This window comes from Onychostoma macrolepis, chromosome 06, assembly GCF_012432095.1.
Source record: "Onychostoma macrolepis isolate SWU-2019 chromosome 06, ASM1243209v1, whole genome shotgun sequence".
Classification (NCBI taxonomy): domain Eukaryota; kingdom Metazoa; phylum Chordata; class Actinopteri; order Cypriniformes; family Cyprinidae; genus Onychostoma; species Onychostoma macrolepis.
In genome coordinates this window covers 23673938-23696394 of record NC_081160.1, presented here as the reverse complement: position 1 = coordinate 23696394, position 22457 = coordinate 23673938, and the positions used below count along the sequence as shown (strand labels likewise).

The 22457-nt window shown below is 35.7% G+C and overlaps 4 protein-coding genes across 6 annotated transcripts; 2 read left to right on the top strand and 2 right to left on the bottom strand.

Annotated features, from left to right (window-relative positions):
• Window positions 1-111: 111 nt before the first annotated feature.
• Window positions 112-1212, bottom strand: ghrl (ghrelin/obestatin prepropeptide). Of its 2 annotated transcripts, XM_058778507.1 has the most exons (5): window positions 1111-1212; window positions 877-1014; window positions 666-746; window positions 472-580; window positions 112-233 (listed from the first exon to the last, which is right to left on the bottom strand). In XM_058778507.1, exons 2-5 carry the CDS (start codon window positions 988-990, stop codon window positions 226-228), a joined length of 312 nt encoding a protein of 103 aa, XP_058634490.1. In that variant the 5' UTR covers window positions 991-1014; window positions 1111-1212; the 3' UTR covers window positions 112-225. The 2 variants fall into 2 exon arrangements, with proteins under 2 accessions (XP_058634490.1, XP_058634489.1); XM_058778506.1 differs by lacking the exon at window positions 1111-1212 and having other exon boundaries at window positions 877-1089.
• A 644-nt stretch (window positions 1213-1856) lies between these two features.
• Window positions 1857-5591, top strand: ccdc174 (coiled-coil domain containing 174). Its single transcript, XM_058778469.1, has 11 exons — window positions 1857-2010; window positions 2207-2311; window positions 2395-2495; window positions 3210-3268; window positions 3402-3564; window positions 3662-3757; window positions 3845-3981; window positions 4085-4179; window positions 4605-4734; window positions 4852-5007; window positions 5118-5591. Exons 1-11 carry the CDS (start codon window positions 1969-1971, stop codon window positions 5423-5425), a joined length of 1392 nt encoding a protein of 463 aa, XP_058634452.1. The 5' UTR covers window positions 1857-1968; the 3' UTR covers window positions 5426-5591.
• Window positions 5592-6033: 442 nt separating this feature from the next.
• On the top strand, window positions 6034-11618 carry si:dkey-28n18.9 (sorting nexin-5). 2 transcript variants are annotated; one of them, XM_058778484.1, is made up of 15 exons: window positions 6034-6177; window positions 6290-6330; window positions 6758-6865; window positions 6949-7056; window positions 7153-7222; window positions 7367-7494; window positions 8843-8926; window positions 9119-9193; window positions 9303-9333; window positions 9427-9511; window positions 9659-9698; window positions 9820-9906; window positions 10714-10803; window positions 10924-10989; window positions 11189-11618. In XM_058778484.1, exons 2-15 carry the CDS (start codon window positions 6325-6327, stop codon window positions 11330-11332), a joined length of 1122 nt encoding a protein of 373 aa, XP_058634467.1. In that variant the 5' UTR covers window positions 6034-6177; window positions 6290-6324; the 3' UTR covers window positions 11333-11618. The 2 variants fall into 2 exon arrangements, with proteins under 2 accessions (XP_058634467.1, XP_058634466.1); XM_058778483.1 differs by having other exon boundaries at window positions 6054-6330.
• Window positions 11619-11968: 350 nt separating this feature from the next.
• On the bottom strand, window positions 11969-21778 carry LOC131542128 (uncharacterized). Its single transcript, XM_058778485.1, has 2 exons — window positions 21414-21778; window positions 11969-13658 (listed from the first exon to the last, which is right to left on the bottom strand). The coding sequence occupies exons 1-2, from the start codon at window positions 21432-21434 to the stop codon at window positions 12717-12719; spliced, it is 963 nt and encodes a 320-aa protein (XP_058634468.1). The 5' UTR covers window positions 21435-21778; the 3' UTR covers window positions 11969-12716.
• Window positions 21779-22457: the final 679 nt, after the last annotated feature.

Genomic DNA, 22457 nt, shown 5'->3' with positions numbered 1-22457 from the left:
GAAGTTATTTTCTTGAGAAGAACAAGACTGCTTTATTTCAGACCTTATTAAATGTGAAACAGATGTGATTGAGCAAAGAAAAGAGAAACCAGAGGCAAAAAATATTTTTTTGTCATCCTTTATTTAGTCAAATTGTGGTGTTGGAAAATTATTACATAATTTCTAATTTACAAACATTTTTAATTGTTTATAAGGAGTTGAATCTTGTAGAACTGGTAGCTCCTGTCAGAATTCTGAAAAAAATAACACATTTAATATAATAATTTTCTAGAAGACTAAAATTATTCAAAGACAACAAAAAATATTGTCTTGAGGAATTATCTGCCAGAAAGTAATCTTAGTCTCAGGGTTCTTTAAGGATCTGAGACACGTTCTGGGAAATTAAACCATTTTCCATTAGTTAATTTTTAGCTGTTTTATTGCATTTGCCACTTTCATAGATCTGTTCTTAAAATAAAGAGTTTAACTCACCAAGTGGGGAATCGCTAAGAAGATTGACCAGAACCTTCTGCAGCACAGGACCATATTTCTCATACTCGGCTTCACTCAGAGACACAGACAGTTGGAACGGAGCACTCATCTGAATGAATAGTGAGAACAAATTATGACTGCAGTAGTAACTGAGTGAAATCCTATTTAAAAGTGCACTTGCATTGAGTTTTTACCATGAATTGGTCATCCTCTTTAATCACTGGGATCTCTGGCTCAGCAACATCTCTTCTGCCCACCCGTGGTGGCCTTCGACCCTTGAAATTGGACACATTTGATGCCAAATTTCTAGCATTAATTTGTCATTTTGACTTGCTTCATTTTTTTTAATTTACATACATTGGTTTACTCCAAAACATATAACACATCCACCAGACATACACTCACCTGTGGTTTCTGAGCAGGACTGAGGAAGCTAGTGCCGCCTCTCACAGACTCCACACACAAGGAGAGAGCACATAAGAGCAGAAACATGTGGCTGGCACGACAACGCAGAGGCATCCTGGGAAGTCACCTGGTTTTGTTCTGTTTTACGACAACACTCTTAATGGCTGCACTTTAAAAGTATTTAATAAATATGCAGAATGCACAGAAAAAGTAAAAAATAAAAGTCAACCCCACCTTCTGTAATGATCAAACTGCTTCTGTAGGTCTGCACACTAAGATCTGCTTCTCACTTTTATAATAGCCTTTGGTTAACAATTAGCCTTAAAGTCTACAACTGTAACTGTGAAAACAAACAGAACTAAAAATCCCTGATTGTTACTGTATTTGTGTGAGAGAGATTTCCCTTAGGGTGATATGAATATGATGATAACAAGTGAAGTCATATGGTGGTACACTGCTGTGTCAATAGCTATTACTGTTACTAGACCACTGAACTATTGCCATGGCAGGTTTATTTGACTGACCTGATAATTCCTCTGTAACTTATAGAGTCTATTATGTGCGAACACACTTTTAAGTGGACTCATCTTTGTACATGGTTGGCAGCATGTTCTTCCAACAACATGATCATTCTGCCCATGTGAAAAACGTATTTGACATTTATTTTTATGGTTCTGGTTTGCATTTAATTCATTTTCTTTTGATCAATAGTAATAATGTAACGGAGTACCATTGTATTGATAATATTGTTAAGAGCTTTTTAGTTTGAAGCAACGTTTGGTTTTCATATTTTTCACTAACAAAAAATGTACCAGAGTATTACCATGGTTTTTTTATGACATGATACCAGCGTAATGGAATATTTTTTTGACATTTAATATGTTAGTAACCTGTTGTGGAGCATGGCAGTTTAAAGCAACTTGACGTTAAATTTGTGGTTTTTATATTTTTCACTAATGTTAAAATTCAAAATACTATTGTAGTGTGACCTCCGAGACAGTAGATGGCAGATTACATTTGTCCTTTACAGAGGTACACTGTTTCTGAATGTCAGTGTTGTTAGCCTGGTGTACCTAAAAAGCTACAGTTAATATGGATAAAAAGAAAAAACCATACAGTGTTACAGCGTCATCGGTGAGTAATTCGTATCTTAAAGTGCTCTTTTAAATGAGAGGAATGAGCATTTTAGTTTTGTTAGTGGGTTATACTTATAGTTAGCTTAGCATGACAGCTGACAGTAAACTTGCATTGTGAGGCTGTTTTTAAACTGGGAATGATGGCTCGATCCTTTTAAATCTCCTAACTAACATCCACTTCATTTACATTTCAGCTGGTTGATTTGAAAGCGGAATTATATCGGAAACAGGAGCAATTTAAGCACGACCGACTTGGCCAAGATGCAGGAGCCGCACAGAAGTCTAAGACGAAAATAAAAGTAAGACACTGGCAGCTAAATATGATCTCTGAATTATTACATAAAAACCTTTTGTGTTTGATTATGTGTTTGTGTGCTCATAGAAGCCCAGTATCTGGATCAAACAGAATGAAGGAGTCAGTGCACGAGCTCAGAGGGACATTCAGCAAACTGCAGAGGAAGAAAACACACTAGATAAATCCAGGTAAATGAACTTTCAATGGCTACTACATTATTCTGATTCTTTATATCCTCTTCATTAATTCATTTTCTTCTGCCCTAAAAGTAAAATATATGAATGTTGGTATATAACCCAGTAAGACTAAATATCAATACAGATAATCCCAAAAATGGATGTTCTGTGAAAATTTGTAGCATGTTTGCAGAAGACCCTTTTTTTTTGATAGTTTTGAAAATATAATACAATAAATTTCATATATAAGCATGGCTTAATTGTCCAAATATTTTTATTATTAAAACAACCATAACAACCTGTTGCCTTCAATAATATTTCAGAAATTGTTTTATTTGCTGCAGACTGTCTGACATTCACAAATTGGAAAAACAAGAACTCATGCTAATGAGGACATATTATTCAACTTTTTATGTGCATCTAAATACTTTTTATTAATATGATAAATAATTGGAAACTATACACCTTACTGTTTTGAGTGCTGATATATAATGTAATGACAGTAATGTAACTGTAATGCATAATGATACAATGATGACATTTTTAAATAAAACTTTGTTTGGAATATATTTATTACACACTGAATATAAAATGTTAAAATGATGTTAAAAATATAATGATGTTAACAAAGAATTCATGATTCAGATACATCTAAGAGTACTATAACTCCTTCATTGTTCAAATTGTGAAATATAATCATTAATGTTTTCCTGATGCATTATGCAGGCAAAAATTGGAAGAAAAGGCACGTCTTTATGAACAGATGACAAAAGGAGATTTCCCAGGTATATGCTTGCTGGCATTCCCATATTCAAATATTTTACCTCTTGAACTAATTTTTATTCTGCTTTGGATGTTTTTTAGTGTAACAAAAAATGAACTGATTTTGAAGTAGACTGCATTTCTTTTTATCTTTAGATGAGGAGACTGAAAGTCTTTTCCTGGTGGACTTCACTCAAAAGATCATCAACCAGAGGAATGAACCACAGACACGCACTGCAAATGTAGCAGGGGACCGAGATGGAGAGGACTCTGATGTGAACATCCCTGTTCCACCCCCACAGAACGCAAATGAAGAATGGTACCATGGGTTTATAAATGTTTATAAATTTTTAAACCTGGTGAAGAGGCAATACGATTTGAACTTAGCGGTGGGTTTCTTTCTCTCTTTTTTGCAGGGTGGACTATGTTGATGCATTAGGACGTTCTCGAAGATGTCTGAGAAAAGACCTACCAGATTTTCAGAAAATGGACCAAGAACTCCAGAACAAGAGGTACATTTATTGTTCTTACCTTTGCTATTTTTGTATGTAACAAATTGGTATTGTTCCTGCTCATTCTGTCTATTTTATTGTGTGCAGGGTGACAGGTGCTGACAGGACACTATTATCTGATGACATGAGGAGAGAAATGCAGAGAGAGCAGTGGGAGAGAGAGGAAGAGGAGCAGATGAAGAAACCTGTTGGACCCATTCACTATGAAAATATCAAAGAGCAAGGTAAAAAGTCTACAGACACTGAAAAGTCTTAGTGCTTCTATGAGAGTGTTGAATTACATCTTCATAGTGTCTCACATAATTTTTTTTTGTGTGTCTGTTTCAGAGGCCAGAGAGCTGGGTGTTGGGTATTTTGCTTTTGCCCAGGATGAGGACCAACGAAGAAAACAGAGAGAAACTCTAGATATGCTGAGAGACCAGGTAAGATCAACTGAATTAAATGAAGCGCCATGAGCTGGCTAGCTAGACAGCATTTTAAGTTGTTGTAAGTGTGCTTACAGAGCAAAGACTTCCAAAAGCTTATCCAGTATCCAATAAATGTTTAATATCAGCTGATATACATCTAATCTGACCAGTAAATCAGAATAAAAAATAATTCATATTAGTAACTAATATGGTACCAATATTTTGTGCATATGTATTTTTTAAAATGAATGTTAATCACAGTTATTTTAATAATGTGATCAATTTTTATTTATTTTTAATATTAAAACAATATTTGTTCATTTCAGCTAGGTTGCTGCCTATGTAGGCAGTATACAATTAGTGAGCTCACTATATCCTCAGCTTCTCTACTACTGGCTAAAGTCTAAATCAGCTTTTTACAATTCTCTTTCTTTCTGCAGACCACAGATCAGCGCCACAAACGTGAGCAACTGAAGGAGAAGCGGAAAGCTCTGCTTGAAGCTCGACTCACTAAAGTGAGGATGAGGAGGATGAAGAAAAGCAAGCTGGAGCCAGGGGATGAAGAAGAGGGTGCGTTTCTGAATATTAGTTATTTAATTAATAGCTATTAATGTGTATCTTTGTGTTGTTGATGAATTCTAAGGCATATGTGGTTGTTTTTGGATAATGTCTGATGTTCTGTTGTAGCTCCTGCTGATGATGCTGAGAATGATGAAGATGGTGATGAAGTTTTGGTTGGACCTCCAGCCCCTCCAACAGTGCGGAAAGTGGAAGTGGAGATTCAAGAGAGAAAAGACACCAAACCTGGAGTTCCACACGTGAGAGAGTGGGACAGAGGCAAAGGTACATGATCGTGCACATAAATGCACGCCATATTCCTTTCTTCCTCTTCATTGGTTGTAGTGTTTACATTTGCTTTTTTGAAGATGCACAACATTTATTTCCTTTTCCAGAGTTCTCCTGGGGTCAGTGGACCAGTCGTCGTAGAGATGAGCGAGATTCAGAGTTTGCTCCTCCTCCTGCTTATTACGCAGGTGACACAAGAGCCAGTCACAACAGAGCCACAGACAAAGGGCAGAGCAAAGGAAAACTTGCCTTCAAGTGGTCTGAATCCCAAAATTCCACAGAAAGAGACACAGAGAACATATTTACCTCTAGTCAACCTTCTGACATACCCACATATGCACAACCTTCTCAACCACAAACTGCTCAAACACAGAGTCTGGATGAACTGTTATCGTACTACAAACACTCCACGTAAAAGTGCAAGTCTGAAAATCACTGGAAACTATGGGACTTGGCAAGCTGTGTCAGTTAGTCTGGATGCATGTCAGTCTTAAATAGCAGTGGCAGTAAAACTTTGTACTAAAATGTAACTGAATTGCAAAGCTACAATAAAGAATGACGCAATTTTTGTTTGATTTTTTTTTAATTTTATTCCATCACTATCTGTTGTTCCAAATTCAAAAGCATTCTTAACCATAATTAATTTTTGCTGTCAGTTTTTTCAATAGCTTGTAACGAACAGGAATCACTCCATAAAATTATGTTAATCAAACACGATAGATGATTTAACTTAAGCCGAGACTTGAAATTTTCTCTTTGTCAGTTTTCCTGTTCTAATGAAGTGTTTCATTGTGTTTGTCACTGTCTTTTTTGTTAAATTATTTGAAATCCAGGCAACTTAAACGTGTTTTTGCATATTATGAACGCTGGGCAAAGTTTATGAATTGCACCTGACTGCAGTGTAACTCTGCTTAGTTACTCAGTAGCCTTTAATGAGTTGCTTTACAAGTTACTTAGTTCACATGTAATGTGTGAGTTTATTTCATATGTCATTTGAAAGAGGATGTTAAAAAACTATATTGGATAAAATTTCACAAGTCCAAATCGCAGGACCAGAATGACCTTTGATCTGAAGGATATCCTGTCTCGGCAGGAATGTACGTGTGAGCATTTTGTATCGACCAGAGAGAGCGCAAGGAAGGAAGGGAAATAGAGTAGAAAATTGAGGTGAAGAAGAGAGAGGGCAGTAAAATGGTTCATATGGAATATTGAGAGACAGATCTACTTTTAGTTTTCTCATATTTCTCTGTTTTTTTTGTTTTGTTTTTGCCTTTTGAAGATTGAACCAAAGTAGGAAACCAGTTGAATGCAAGGATGATGGTAAGTAACTATTTCTGGTTGTGATTATCACATGACTGTGTAGTAACATGCTGTTCAGCCATCTGCTGATTGTAGTCAGAGTTCAATTTGTCAGTATTAATTTATGCATTAGGGATCATGAAATGTAATTTTACAGCATTTATTAATGGTCAATTACATTAGTATATCAATATTTTAGAAAATATGATCAGTTATGAATATGCTATTGATCATTGTTAATGTTAGTTCATAATGCATTGCTGTAAATAAATGACTAAGACTGTAAAAACAAATATGCTGCAATATTATTATTACCTCAAGAGATATAAGCTCTATTACATTTCTCAACACATATTTGCTACTAAAAACCCCATGAGTGATTATAACCGAATGCAAGCATTTTTCACATCATTTGTTCATACTGTGTAAATGAATGTGAGTGTTTTAGGAAGGTTCAAGTGCAGAAGAAGCACTAAGTGTAAGTGCGAGCAGCATCAGAATCACTGATGTGACTCAGGATGGAGATGTTTTGACGTTTGCCATCGCGTCCCAGAAAGTAAGATGCCTGGTAAATGCATAAAACATGATGTAGTTTTACGTTTTGTTGAACACTAAAATATTACAATTTCTTTCTCTCAGTTGGACAGCAGTGCTGGGGTGTGTGTTTTTCGAATATATGAGGACTTTGACTGGCTTCAACAGAGTCTATTCTCACAAGAAAATCTTCCCGGACTTCAGGGAATTATAGTGAGTAAAATCTCCAAAACTCATTGCTTACTCATTTTTAAAAGTATCAGATCTATGAATGAGCAAGACACTTAGATGAGATGATTATACCCACAGTTTCCGCCTTTGCCCTCTAAAGCCCTTACATCACAGTCAAACACCCAGACCAAAGCACTCAAACAACTTGGTATGTATTATTTGTAGATACACAAGCAAATTTATCTGCATAATGTAAGATAGTTAGTAAAGTTTTTTTGTTTTGTTTTTTGTAGATGCCACATGGTTTGATATTTTGTTTCTTATGTAATGCATTTTCTGTATATGTGTTCAGGGTTCCTGGCTCTAGGACAGGATTGGCAGAGTTATTGTAAGGCTATGGAGTTTTATCTCCAGCAGGTGGCAGCACACCCAACTCTCTGCAAATGCACAGCACTGGACAGCTTTCTTATTAACTATGAGGTTTACTATAAAAACACGCATGCACACACACACACACACACAACACACACACACACGTTTGTTTTTGTGAAAAGTGGGGACATCCCATAGGCGTAATGGTTTTTATACTGTACAAACTGTATGTGCTCTTGCCCTACACCAACCCTACACCTAACCCTACCCCTCACAGGAAACTTGTGCTATTTCAGATTTTCAATACACTCCATTCTGTGTGATTTATAAGCGTTTTGAAAAGTGGGGACATGGGGTAATGTCCTGAAAAGTCACATTCTCCTTGTAATACCAATGTCATACCCTTGTCATTATACAAATTTATGTCCTCATTTGTCACAAAAACACACACACACACATTCATTAATTGAGCGTCATAGCCTGCTGTATTATTGCTCTAAAGAAAATACAAGGGCAGTAAATACATTCAGTTCTAATGAATGCTACTAACCTGTTAGAAAATCTAGCTAAAACCAGCTGAAAGTAGCAGTTGTTTGTTTTGGAACATGGTAGCTGGTTTGTGGTCATTTAGGTGCTGACAAACTGGATTATAAAATGGTGGAGACCTGGCTAACATGACTGCCAATCTTGCACCAGCAACAAATCAGCTACTATATTACAAAAAGAAGTCTCACCAGTTTGACCAGTCTAATTTTTTTTTTTGTTTGTAACCAATATGTTCTGGATATGTTCACTATCCACTCTCAGAGAAAATAAAAGCTGTCATTGGGATGGTGTTACGTGTTGGTTTCTGTTTAGTTCCTGTTTGGCCTTATTTGGTATTTCGTCTTTTCGTTTTGTTAATTATCGTTCAGTCTGATCACCTGTAATCATCTCGTTTGCTCCTTTGTTTCCCTGTCCTTATAAGCCTTCAGTTTCTTTCTGTTTTTCGTTCTGAATTAATGTTATTTTAGTGTAATACGTGTGTTTATGCTTATTAAAAACTCCTTTCGTCAAATCCTCCTTCGTTATCTATCTCTACAACCACATCTTGTGACAGATGGTGGTCTTTCAAAAGGTACAAAGATGTACAGATTTGGTGATAATATGTAAATTTAAGGTACTGATATGCACCCTTTTGGAGTAAATAAGGTACAAAATTGTACCTTTTTAAAAGAGTACCACCCAGGATAACTTTTGTTCCTTTTTCTGAGAGTGCATGATGATTTTTTTTTACCAGATTTTCCAGCGTGGAGAAAAGCTTTGCTAGAAAAGCTTTCTGTTTTTAATAAAGTTTATTGTTTGATCGCTTTGCTGTTTTTCAATTTCACCACCTTGATCATTTTTGAGAGAAAGGTGACAAAATCTTTGTTGATAATTATCTTACTTTTGTCATTGCATGTATTTTTTTGACTAGTCTCCTGGAAAACAGCGAGGCAGGAAAGGAATCTTTAATCGCCTCAGTCAGGCTGTGGAAGAGATGAGGAAGGAAAGTCATAAGGTATCTGTGTGTGTGTGTGTGTGAGTTTATGTGTAAATCTGTTCACGTGAGTGCTTTATACACCTCTGGGAAAGATTTTTGTACCAAACAGCACTGTGTAGTGTCATATGTGATTATTTGACTATACAAACATCATAGATCTATTAATGTGATTTATCCCACATATGTAAATATCTAACTTAACATCCCCAGGATGTGGACAATTTCTTTCAGAACGAGAGAAACAAAAACACTAATCTTGCTGCTTTGTCAAAGGTTGCCACAGAGGTACACTGTTTAAGCTGTTTTTTTTTGTTGTTTTTTTTCCATTTCTTATTTGGCCAGTGGTTTGTTATTTTATAATTCATTGTGCAATTGTGTAATCTTCTCTCAATAGAAATTACTTGATGTTGTGATGACAGAGCAAAGTAAGTTGTTACAAGAAGTTTATATGTATGCTCAGGACACAATATTTGGGAATACAGTAGGCCTATATTTCACTGTGTTTATATGTTTTACAGAGCTTGCTTTGGCCTGTGGACATTTCTCCACATCTCTTCACCTTTGTGTGAATCAGGATGATGCAGCTGCTGTAGCTTTCTCCAAGTTAGAATTTACTAAATAAAATGACCATTTATGTCTGCATTAATGTACACCCATTGAATAAAGAGAGAATATGTGAGAGAGTGCATGTTTATGTGAATGTTGGTTATAAGAGGATAATCAGTTTATTCAGATGTTGTGTTTCTTTAGAGTTTGTTTGAAGCTGTCAGATGTTATCGAGGCAGTAAAGGTATGGCCACTCTGCATGCAAAAACTTAAAACACAATTAAAGGGTTCTTAATCATTCCTCTTATTTATATGCAGTTGTTCAATAGCAGTAATTGGATTTTTTTTTTTTTCTGTATGTTTAGCAAAACTTTGAGAAAGTTGCCAGTAACAGCCTGTCCACTCTTGGTTTGGGCCTGGACCTGGAGTCTCGCTACCAAGAGGCAGAAAAAGTATGTTTTATGAAATGCCTCAGCACAACTGTGATTATGTATTCTATTGCTTCTGTATAGTTTATGATACAGTATTGCCAGTTATTTTGTCTATTTTTGCACCTCCCACAAAATAGTTTTACTCCGATAACAAAAAGCCACAGCAGAATTAATTTGAACAAATCGATTTTGAATGATTCAGTATGACTCAAAAAAGCAATCACCACTTGGCATGACAATGTAACTTGCAGAAAGAGTCCTTGAAAAATCCCACTGTTAATGCAGCCACAGCCCAGTGTTATTTTAGTATCATAGAGATCATTTTTAGTTTAATATTTTGAAGTAGTTTCTATTTTTCTATTTTACATTTAATTTTAGTTAGAGGTTTAGTAATTTCATTGTGTTTTTGTCATTTTCTTGTTTAATGTTGTTTTTGTTTTTTTAATTATTAATTTTTATTTCAGTTTTAGTTATTTTAGTACATTAGTTTAAGCTAAATAAAAAATGAGAAATGCTTACTTGGCAACATTTTTCTATATATTTTATTTTAGTTAATGTGTCTTTTATTTAATTTCATTTAACATTTCAAGTAACAAAAATGTTTTCTCATGGTTTTAATTTTAGTTAACTGATAACCCTGTCACAGACTGTTACTGAAAAGCTAGGGTGATACTGTGAAAATCTCTGTGCTGCTGGACTCTATATCAGCACTCAACAAAATTCAAAGCTAATTTCAAACATTTAAACATCAACCTTGAAATAAATTCAGTCATATGTGACAAAAACTGCTTTGATAGTAATTGTCCATTTCTGCTTGTGTTGTTACAGGAGATGCTCTTCAGAAGAACCTGTAAACTAATAGAGCTGGAAACAGTTAAGAAGAGTACAGAAAAAGCCAAGGGCAATAAGAGAGAAGCGGTACGTTTAATCTCTGTATCTTCAATACTTTCTGTCTACACTCACATGTCCACACTAAAGTGTTCACATCACGTGTATCTGGTAAATTCAAATGAAGTCTTTCTGTGTCTGATACTGTAGATGGAAGCATTTCAAAAAGCGGTTGAGAAAGAGTTCAACCTGATCTCATCTGTGGCTAAACAAGAGGTAAATACTGAGACTGATGTTAATTCAAATGAAGATTATCTGCTAAATGTGTTAACAGAGTTGGCAATTTGCTACGTTGGAAATTTGAACAACCTTATAACATGACTTGAACATAATCAGAAGTCATGTCACAGAGTTACTCAAGTTTTTTGTGCATTTATAGAGGATATAGTATAATGTTTGGACTAATGTTTGGCAGATTGAGCGTTTCCATAGCTCCCGTGTGAATGTGCTGAAGAACTTCCTGATTGGCTGGTGTGAACTACAACTCAACACAGCGAAGGAGTTTGCTGAATTCTACTCGCAGCATCTGGAAGCTTGCAGAAACATGTACTCAGAATGAATGAAACACACACGATCATAACAATATAGCTGGTAATGTAATCAAACTTTTCCAAGACAGCTAAAAAAGCAGAACCTTATTGTGAAATAATAAAAGTGCTCTGTAAATTCTGTTTCTTCTAAAATACTTTTAATTACTGGTCCCCTTTAATTTGATTGTACTCAATCTTTTCCAGCCTAATTTGAACAACAATGTAACTTCCACTTCCACAGTTCTAGGTTAGGCTACAGATTCAGAAGAGAACTTTGTACTGTGTAAGCTTGCAATAAAGCTGTTAAACCCATGACTAATTTAAGTCTCTAATTTACACACTGCAAACCGCTGAGGTGATGGCTTCACAGAAAGAAACACATTTATAGTGAGTTTATTTTATTTAGTTAGTGCAAAAATGTATGCTTGTCTAATTTGAATTCAAAAAGTAAGACTGATTATAGATTCCTTGTCTGACAGCTAGTTGGCCTGTGTTTATGCAACCGGTTCCAGTATGAATAAAAACAACAAGGAGTCAGAACTGCAGTTAAATGAGACAGAGTTTAATTATGACAAGTTTAATGACATCAGAAAAGTGACACACAAAGTCACTGCAAACTATACTCTTGCAAAATCCAAAAATCTTGCAAAAATTGTCATCTCTATTGATTATCTGATCTACTGAAAGGTTCAATAAACTTTTACAACAATGAAAATTACTGCAATGTAATAATATAGTAAGGTGCATACAGGTAAGTAAGATAAGTAACAAACTCACACAGCATATCTTAAACTGCTTATAATAGAAGAAAAATAAAATCTATAAACTCCTTTAATAATGTTTCTAAATAAATCTTGTTTAAACTTGATCATGTAATAAAAATGTAGAAATTATTTTAAAATTATTTATGCAAGATTACACAAAGTAATGTATAATATAGTCAAATACAGATAAAAGTAAAATACAGGATAAAAATACAGACACACCATAAAGAAAAATCAAATGTCAAGCAAAATAAAATATAAAAAACTTGATTCTTGATTAAAATTGCTAATGTAATTACAACTTAGAAATTATTTAAAAAAGTATGTAAGATTACAAAACACTAATCAGGTCAAAAGAGAGAAACTAGTAAAATATTAAGCTATATTTATAACATCAATGTGCACTTTAAACATTTACTTTGACTTCCACCGCCCTTTTATGACTACACTGTAAATAATTATTAAGTTGTAAATAAAACAGTTTTACAGTTAGAAGTATGTTTTACTATTAAATACTATTTCAGTTTTTCTACTTCAAAAGTGAATGTTTACTTCAATGTGTTACTTGCTGTATCTTTCTAATTGTTTGTGAAATTTCTGAGTGCAAATTGTTTCAACACCCAATATTGAGTTTTTTTTTTTTTTTGCTTCAAAGGAGTGGCAGATTTTGTTTTCCTTTTGTAAGATTTATTTCATCCACATTACAGCTGGTGTTGCTCTTTTGAAGCGTTTCTTTAGGGAACTGTAAGGCATCATCAAAATGTAATGCTAGGCTAACTTGATCCCATACATAAAAACGGTTATGCACAGGTTCAACCTTTGCTGTTCTGTCTTCTCTATTCATTATCAGTTCAAATTTAATTTTATTACCAATGGCTTGTGCTTTCCAGACAATTTGATTTTCTTCAAAATATACAAATGAGCTTTTTTCAATCTTTGGGAAATTCTCAAACCTCTCATTGTCTTTAGGGCTGTGAACGAGAACAACATACATGATCTCCTGCTTGTAAAACACTGTCTTATATTCCCTGAGAACTGGGTCTTGGCCTCCACACATCTGCTCCTTGTATGTTTCCATCAATTCATTCAGAGGAAACGTGAATTGTAAGTTGCCATAGCGTGATTTGTCAGTGTTGAATGCAGGTGATGTGGTGAATTTTTTGAGGAATGGCTCCTGTCTTTCTTTTTGTTCTTGGGATCTGCTTGGGAACTCCTTCTCCAAATAACGCTTCTCAGCTGCTTCTATACACCCTTCATCAATCTTCAGACTCCACCATGAGAACTTCTCATTATCATTACCTTGAGCCTTGAATCCCCTTGACTCCATAATTCCTCTAAAACCCTTTATGTCAGTGACATGAGTCACCTCTGAGATGTGAAATTCAATGGGTGTTGGATAGTTTGGGATGTAATTAGTCATATAACCAAGTATTTTTAGTTCATCGTGTCTTCCCAATCTTCTGAAGTCATGCTGTATTTGCATCCCAGTAGTATGATCCTGAAGTGCTATTCTCAGATCTTCTATGCTAATGTGTCCGTTATGGCTGACCTCAAGAAAATTGCGATCATTTATCCTCACGTGGAAGGCATACTGTAAAGATAAAGATTTAACATCTCAATTTTATCAGCTTTAAATACATTTCCAGATTTAAAATTATTATTTCACCGCAATTTATGCATATTGTTTCCTTTATTTAATCAGGATATTATGTAGGATAGTACATTCTCTTCTTCCAGAGAGACCTGTCAAAACGGCAGCGCATAAAGTTTTACACGACACAAATCATAAAACAACAGCATTACAAATACTCATATATGGTCACTAAAAAATTAAATGTCAAGAAAAACAATCACAAGACTCCTATAAACTGTTTGCAATAGACAAAAGTGTTCAATGGTGGAAGTAGAATATCTGATATGAATACATTTTGCAATTGATTCCAATCCCAAGGAGCATGAAAAGAAAAAGCAAATTTACTGAATTCTGAATATACCCTTGGGACTTTCAGCTGATTTTGAGATATAGATTTACTGCAATAACTATTTGATTAGAAATAAGAAATAGGTAATATGCCTAAAAGTGCCTTTGCGATACATTTAAAATTTCTCCTATGCAGGGATGACCAAACTAGGGATCATATCAAATAAACTGACTCTGCACCACAAACAGAACATAATGCTGCAGGAAAAACAGAGTCTAACTTCCTAAGTAGAGATGTAGCTGGATGCATATATAAAAGACCACCGCTATCAATTATAGATAAAAAGGGAAACATTTTTATAAAGTGATAGAAAACCCCCAATTTTGTTCTAAGCATCTTCAGGAAATGATCTGTGTGTATGTTAAAAGCATTTTTTTCCTATAACCATGTATTTAAATATTTGTACAAACAAACTTTTTCTATCAATTCTAATGTTGAAATTGCCACATTCATTATCTTAGAATGTAAAAATATTTTCTTTTTAAATTTAAAACCAATTTCAGCCGTAGCTGCTTCATTACTGGAAATACCCTCTGTAATTGCTGCAAGGCTTGATTTAAAGATAATGCCACTGTATGTATATATATATATATATATATATATATATATATATATATACATATATATACATATACAGGTGCTGGTCATAATTAGAATATCATCAAAAGTTGATTTATTTCACTAATTCCATTCAAAAGTGAAACTTGTATATTATATTCATTCATTACACACAGACTGATATATTTCAAATGTTTATTTCTTTTAATTTTGATGATTATAACTGACAACTAAGGAAAATCCCAAATTCAGTATCTCAGAAAATCTGAATATTACTTAAGACCAATACAACGAAAGGATTTTTAGAACTCTTGGCCAACTGAAAAGTATGAACATGTACAGCACTCAATACTTAGTTGGGGCTCCTTTTGCCTGAATTACTGCAGCAATGCGGCGTGGCATGGAGTCGATCAGTCTGTGGCACTGCTCAGGTGTTATGAGAGCCCAGGTTGCTCTGATAGTGGCTTTCAGCTCTTCTGCATTGTTGGGTCTGGCATATCGCATCTTCCTCTTCACAATACCCCATAGATTTTCTATGGGGTTAAGGTCAGGCGAGTTTGCTGGCCAATTAAGAACAGGGATACCATGGTCCTTAAACCAGATACTGGTTGCTTTGGCACTGTGTGCAGGTGCCAAGTCCTGTTGGAAAATGAAATCTGCATTTCCATAAAGTTGGTCAGCAGCAGGAAGCATGAAGTGCTCTAAAACTTCCTGGTATACGGCTGCGTTGACCTTGGACCTCAGAAAACACAGTGAACCAACACCAGCAGATGACATGGCAGCCCAAACCATCACTGACTGTGGAAACTTTACACTGGACCTCAAGCAACGTGGATTGTGTGCCTCTCCTCTCTTCCTCCAGACTCTGGGACCCTGATTTCCAAAGGAAATGCAAAATTTACTTTCATCAGAGAACATAACTTTGGACCACCCAGCAGCAGTCCAGTCCTTTTTGTCTTTAGCCCAGGCGAGACACTTCTGACGCTGTTTGTTGTTCAAGAGTGGCTTGACACAAGGAATGCGACAGCTGAAACCCATGTCTTGCATACGTCTGTGCGTAGTGGTTCTTGAAGCACTGACTCCAGCTGCAGTCCACTCTTTGTGAATCTCCCCCACATTTTTGAATGGGTTTTGTTTCACAATCCTCTCCAGGGTGCGGTTATCCCTATTGCTTGTACACTTTTTTCTACCATATCTTTTCCTTCCCTTCGCCTCTCTATTAATGTGCTTGGACACAGAGCTCTGTGAACAGCCAGCCTCTTTTGCAATGACTTTTTGATGATATTCTAATTATATGACCAGCACCTGTATATATATATATATATATATATATATATATATGTGTGTTGTCAGCATACCAAGACCTGAATCATTGATCAAGATAGAAAATAAAAGAGGAGATAAAACAGATTCTTGTGGCACCCCTCTGCTGAAAGGGCGAACTATCATTTTCTACAGAAATACACTGACTGCATTCTGAAAGGTTTTCAAACCAACTTCACTAAAGCCTATATGTTTCCTATAAGTTTCTCTGTTACAGTAAGTGGTTTGGTTGTTGTCCCTCCCTTGTTTATTTTTGTGTTGATCTATCTCTATGAGAGCCCGCGTGCTCTCTTTCCCTCAGGTTGACACACCTGTTTATCATTTGAATGTTATTTGATTGATGTCAGCAGAAAAGACAAAAGTTGATGTTTTCAGTATAAAACTAGAATTTAGGATTAAGTTAAATATTGACGCATAGGCTGTGCCACCATATCAGCTTTAAGTTTTAAAAAGTAGGGCTCAATTTTATCGATTCCTGCTGATTTTTAAACATTGAGTTTCACTAAAGCTTTATGGACTTGTGCAGCAGTAATAGGGGAAAAATTTAACAACTGTGAGGGACAATGTTGAACAGGATCAAAAGTTCCCATAGGACCACAATCACCAGAAATAAATCACATTGTTTGACCTATTTCAGATGTGGCCAAAATTACAACAGCAGTGGTTACAAAATTATTGCAAGCTACAAGCTGGATATAGGGACATGTCCCTATAAATTCGATGCCTTCGGTTGTTACCACTTATCCTAAATTGTTTAAATGGGACATGTTTATAAGCAGGGTCATTCTGTGTCAAATCAACCAAATTTCAGAAACTTCCCCGGCTCAAATTTTTGATTTTGCTAATATTTTTTCTGAAGAAAGATAAGCATGTATAGTGATGAATGCCGAAATATTAAATGTCATGGATGAATATTTACTGAGTAATCCGCTTTTTTGTAGAGGGGGTCAAAATGGCAATTTTCACCTGAGATTCAGAGCCAATTTACAGGGGGTTAAAAATGACTTCAGAAAGATGGCAGCATCATAATGTTAATTTTACACAGAGATTGCTAGGTGTATTAGTAAAATTTGTTGACTTTAGCGGTCTTTGTTGCAATATATGCCAATGGTGACCGTTCAAAAATGGGGAAAGAGCACTTTTCAAGTTTTTTTTCTCCAAAGTTTGCAGGTCTGTAACTCAAAAAGTATTAAAGATATCTTAATGCCCTTTTAGATTTTGAGTCTTAACAAGCTTTTCTTTTGGCATCTTAATTTTTAAGGCCCTATATGGCTTGGTTCCAGGGATAATATACACATTTTTAGTGGTCAAAAACCAAATGTGGGTCAATTTGCAAAAATATGATACTTTTCTTTTCTTTTAAAGGGGAATGTCTGAAGAACAAGTAATATTGAAACTAGAGATGTATCTTGTTTCCTTCTGTCAAAACAACTGCCTTGAACATAACTGTCCGAGTGCCATAAATATTATTTTCCCCAAGTTTGCGTGCCTATAACTCAAGAAGTCTTAAAGATATTGCAGTATGATTTTAGATTCTGGTTCTTAATAAACTTTTCTTTTGGAATCTTCGTTTTCAAGACCTTACATCAGGGGTGGCGAACTCCGGTCTTGGAGAGCCACAGTCTTGCAGAGTTCAGCTCCAACCCTAAATAAAACTCACCTACATGTAGCTTTCTAGTAACCCTTCAGACCTTGATTAGCTTGTTCAGGTGTGTTTGATATAAGGGTTGAAGCAAAACTCTGCAGGGCTGCGGCTCTCCAGGACAGACATCTGCCACCCCTGAAACATCATTCAGTCCCAAAGATAGGGGGGTCTCAATAAGGCTCCAGATTGTTGATTATTACCCATTTTCAGCGTTTGAAAGCCAAATGTTGGTCACTTTGTATACAGCTGATACTAGGTAACAAGCTATACGTGTGTGTCTGTGTGTAACATGCCAGAATTATGCTATAAACATAACTGCATGCTAATCATGCTAGCAACATGCTAATTTTTTAATTTATCTACATTTTCAAACTTCAAGCTTTTACAGCTGCTTTAAATTTTCAGGCTAGGCTTTCTCAAGCCAACCTAAAGTTTGTCTTGACAAACTTTTTTATCTAGTTGTATTTAAAGCAGATAGCCTATCTGAAGAATTCATCCGATTATGAATGACCAGGATTAATTGTTAACAGTGTGAAATGTTAAAAATTATTAGCCTACTAAATGTTTGAAATACTATCAGTGATTCTGCCAAATATGCCCTTTAGCAGTAGATAGCCTACTACTACTTAATCTGATGAAGCTTCACATTATATAACAATAAAAAATAAAAATAAATTCTAATAATGAATCCAGATGAGGAAAAATCTTTGTTTATTAATGTGAATGCAATGTGTGGTAAAAGCAGCCACTTTTCCCGAGGCATGGGAATTGTTTCAAACATGTTACAATCAGTGGCGAAGCTACGGGTGGGCTCGGCAAAGGCCCACCCAATAAGAAGTTGGTACTTTTCCAAATGAATGATATTTATTAAACGATAATAATAATAAACGTATAGTTTCCCTATATAACTCCATATATTTACTTTAAAATATATTTAATGTGAGTTTTTATGGTCAATTACAGGTAGTTTACTAATTTTCCTTCTTCCTATAGGTGCATAGCATACGCTTGTCAAAAATGATGATTCGTCAGTTTCAGTTAGTCCCACCCACATTTATGTTTACGACATAAGAACATTATAAAATGCGCACGTTTGAAAATAATGTTGAATTTGAAAATAGTGAAACAAACCTCAGTCAGTCTTTAAAAAATATTTGATATCCCAAATGAAACTTAAGTCTTAGCACTGAATCCAGACTGCCTACAAATGAAACCAGACCACCGGGTGATGGATTTATTGGAAACTTATGAGCGTGTTTAAAGCATCATATTAGCAACAGTACAGTGTTTGAACCACTAAATAGATGCGTCCTTTGTAGAAAGAAACACATAAACGTTGTGCTACATACTCTTCTCCACAACAAATTGCATATTTGCAGCTGCCACATTTCTGCGGTATTCGTTTACACTCCTTTGAACGCAAACTTACAGAGACCCTTGATTATAAGATCATCTGCGAAGCTCCGTCGTCTCAGACTAAGGTCATGCTTTACAATGAACTTACGTTAGGTTATGCATTAACAGAGAAATACATTTGTTACAGTATTAATTAATCTTTATTAAGGTTAGTTAATAAAAATAGGATACAACTTTTTGTTAGCTCAGGTACGAATGTAAACAGATTTTAATTTTAATAATTATTAGTAGCTAAATGTGGAAATTAAAAATAATGTTAATTAATGCCTTAGAAGTGTTGTGCATTGAATATTTGTGCCCCCCTATCTTTGGGACTGAATGATGTAAGACCTTGAAAATGAAGATTCCAAAAGAAATGTTTATTAAGAACTAGAATCTAAAATCATATTGCGATACATTTCTAGTTTCAATATTATTTGTTCTTCAGACATTCCTATTTAAAAAAAAAAAAAAAGTATCATATTTTTGCAAATTGACCCACATTTGGTTTTAGACCACTAAAAATTTGTAAAATTTAACGATTTACTCCTGAAGCCATATTGAAATTCCAATATCTCTGGAACTGAACAATATAGGGCCTTAAAAATGAAAACGTCAAAACAAAACCTTGTTAAGACCCAAAATCTAAAAGGGCATTAAGATATCTTTAATACTTTTTGAGTTACAGGCCTGCAAACTTTGGAGAAAAAACTTAAGTGTTCTTTCCCCATTTTTGAACGGTCACCATTGGCACATAATGCAACAAAGACTGCTAAAGTTTTAAAGATAAAGATTTTATTAATAGACCTACCAATCTCTGTGTAAAATTAACATTATGATGCTGCCATCTTTCTGAAGTAATTTTTACCCCCATGTAATTTGGCTCTGAGGTCTGCATTCCAACTGCGGGACCCGACCAGATTTCTTGCGACGCGGTATTAAATTCCCGAATAAAACGCGGTAGCGGTCGTTAACTCTGGTGTATTTTGAACGGGAGCGGGCGGTTTAACAATATCCTGTTCCCGACGTCCTTTCAGAACAGCATATCTGCACTTTATTCTCATTGACCACCGGTACAGCCTGCATCGACTGTTATGCACGAGCTGCAGGCATGAAGTGCTCTCTGTGTCACGCGTTTCATTTGCGGGGTCTGTGCGCGCAGCATGTGCACGGTCCTCAGGTTAGCCTACCGGTGGTGACAGAACAGGCAGGTTGTCGATGAGTGACAGAGCAGAATAAGGATGGAGCAAAGTGAGGATGCGCTGTCCTTGAGTAACGTTCAACTCGGTTTTGTTTATATTTTGCTTAGCCTATAATTTTAAATGACAGGTGTCGTATTTATTTATTTATTTTTCTCTGCGACACTTTTCCTACTGTGTTAACAGCAAAATGTTAAACTTTAATATTTTGACAAGACGAATAAAATAACTAATAGGCTATTTTGTATAGCCTACTTTTTTTCTCACTGCGACACTTTTTCCTATGTGTTGTAAATGTTAAACGAATTGTATCCTGACAAGACGAATAAAAATTCACTTTTTTTCCTACTGTGTTGGCAGCAAAATGTTAAACGAATTTTATGTCTTAAGACACAAAATTCGTTTAACATTTTGCTGTCAATAAATTCAAGACTCTTGACAAGACGAATAAAATAACAAATACAATTGTGCAGACCGTTTGTTAGCCTATCTTTCACACCTGCCTCATTTAGTTCGGTTGAATCGCACTAGAGTTCGTTTTACTTCTTGGTGCGGTTCGGGCAGGTGAGAATGCAGCAATCGCACTCGGGTGCGCACCAAAAGTGGACCAAACAAGCGTACCGAGACCTCCTTGAAGAGGTGGTCTCGGCACGCTTTCAAACGAACCCTGGAGCGGTTCGTTTGTGGTGAGAACGCGATCCGACCTCAAACAGACCCAACTGTAAAAAGAACTGCGCATTTTTGGACTACACCAGCTGCGCTGTGCATTATGGGATGAAGTGTTTGTTGACAGTTTGCAGTTTAGCATGGCAGGTCGCGGACAAGCTTGGGGTTGTGAGGAGGTGCGGAGCCTCATAGAAATTTGGTCTGATGACCATATCAAGTCCCAACTTTCGAAAACTCACAAGAAAAGCGCGTGAAGAAAATGTCACGTGAATGCATTTTGGTTCGTTTCAGCTGGTTCGGACCAGAGCAAACAGTGTGGTGTGAAAAGGAACCAAAACGGTTAAAAAGAAGCTACAATGTATAATTTTTTGCCTTTGGTCCGGACCAAATGAACCGAACTACAGATGTGAAAGCACAATTTAGCGGGAACGGTCGAGTCGGGAAGAAAATTATTCTAAGCGGACACAGTCAATGTCATTACAAGAGACACCAACTGCAAATGAGCTCCAAGCATTAGATTATTAGATTAGATTAAACAGCCATTTTTAATTAAAGAAAGTCAAGAATTGCCTACTTACATGTCTAGCTGCCTCTGCCATTTTGTGAGTTTTAAACTAGTTGTGAAGCTGTTGGTCACTGTGAAAAGTGGAAGCTAGAGCAATTCCTCTAAACATTTATAAAGTATTTCATTCTGCCGCACCTTTGAGGGCAGTGCTTTTTTAGAGACCAAACCTATTGTATGAAATGTGATCGTTATGGCTACGTGTTTGTGCTGTGTGTGTTTCTCTTATTTACTTTCACTTTCTTAGTTACCGGTCATTGGTCCTGTCACCTGTCAATCTTCATGGGTGTCATCCATCCTGCAGTTACCAATTGGACAATTTTTTACCTTACTTGCTCAATGACTCCCAAATGATTCGCTCAACAATTCATTTTTCCAAACTCCTTCTTTGCGTGACGCTAATCTGAGGTGATTGATCTGATTGGTCTACTTTTCATTTCATCTTGCCTGTAATGCCTGATAAAGTAGCATTTGTTCTTTCTTTCTTTTTACAGTCTATGGTTTGTGAGGCAGTGCTGCTTTGTGTACAGCGTTACCGGGGAAACCGCTATTTTTACCGCTCCAAAAGAGGCACCATAAGGCATCTTTACACAGCAAAGGCGGCAGAGAGATAGTAGTATGCTTTGTGTCCAAATTTTTGATTTATTGCCCCCTCATAAAGATAAGACCCCCACCCTCCCACCCACCCAAACTGGACACCTGTTTGTCCGCCCCACCCATCTAAATGAGCATCTGTTTTACTGTCCAGTGATCCTAAGGTATTTATGAATGTTTTGGGAACCGTGTTTTTGTGTGGGCCATTGAAGACTATTATGTGTTTAAACTTTAAATTGTGAAACTGTGTTAAACGGGATAAAGGGAAGTTTTTATTAGAGTTTTCACGCACACATATCAACAAAAACATCAAACATATACGTAAAATGAGCAACGACTTGCTAGCGTTGTTCTAACGAACTCTAACTAGTTTAAAAACGTTTTAAGTTAAATAAAAGAAGTGTACGTGTTTGTTTATTTAAAACAAACAAAACACCTTAGTTAAAACAATAGCATAACATTACAA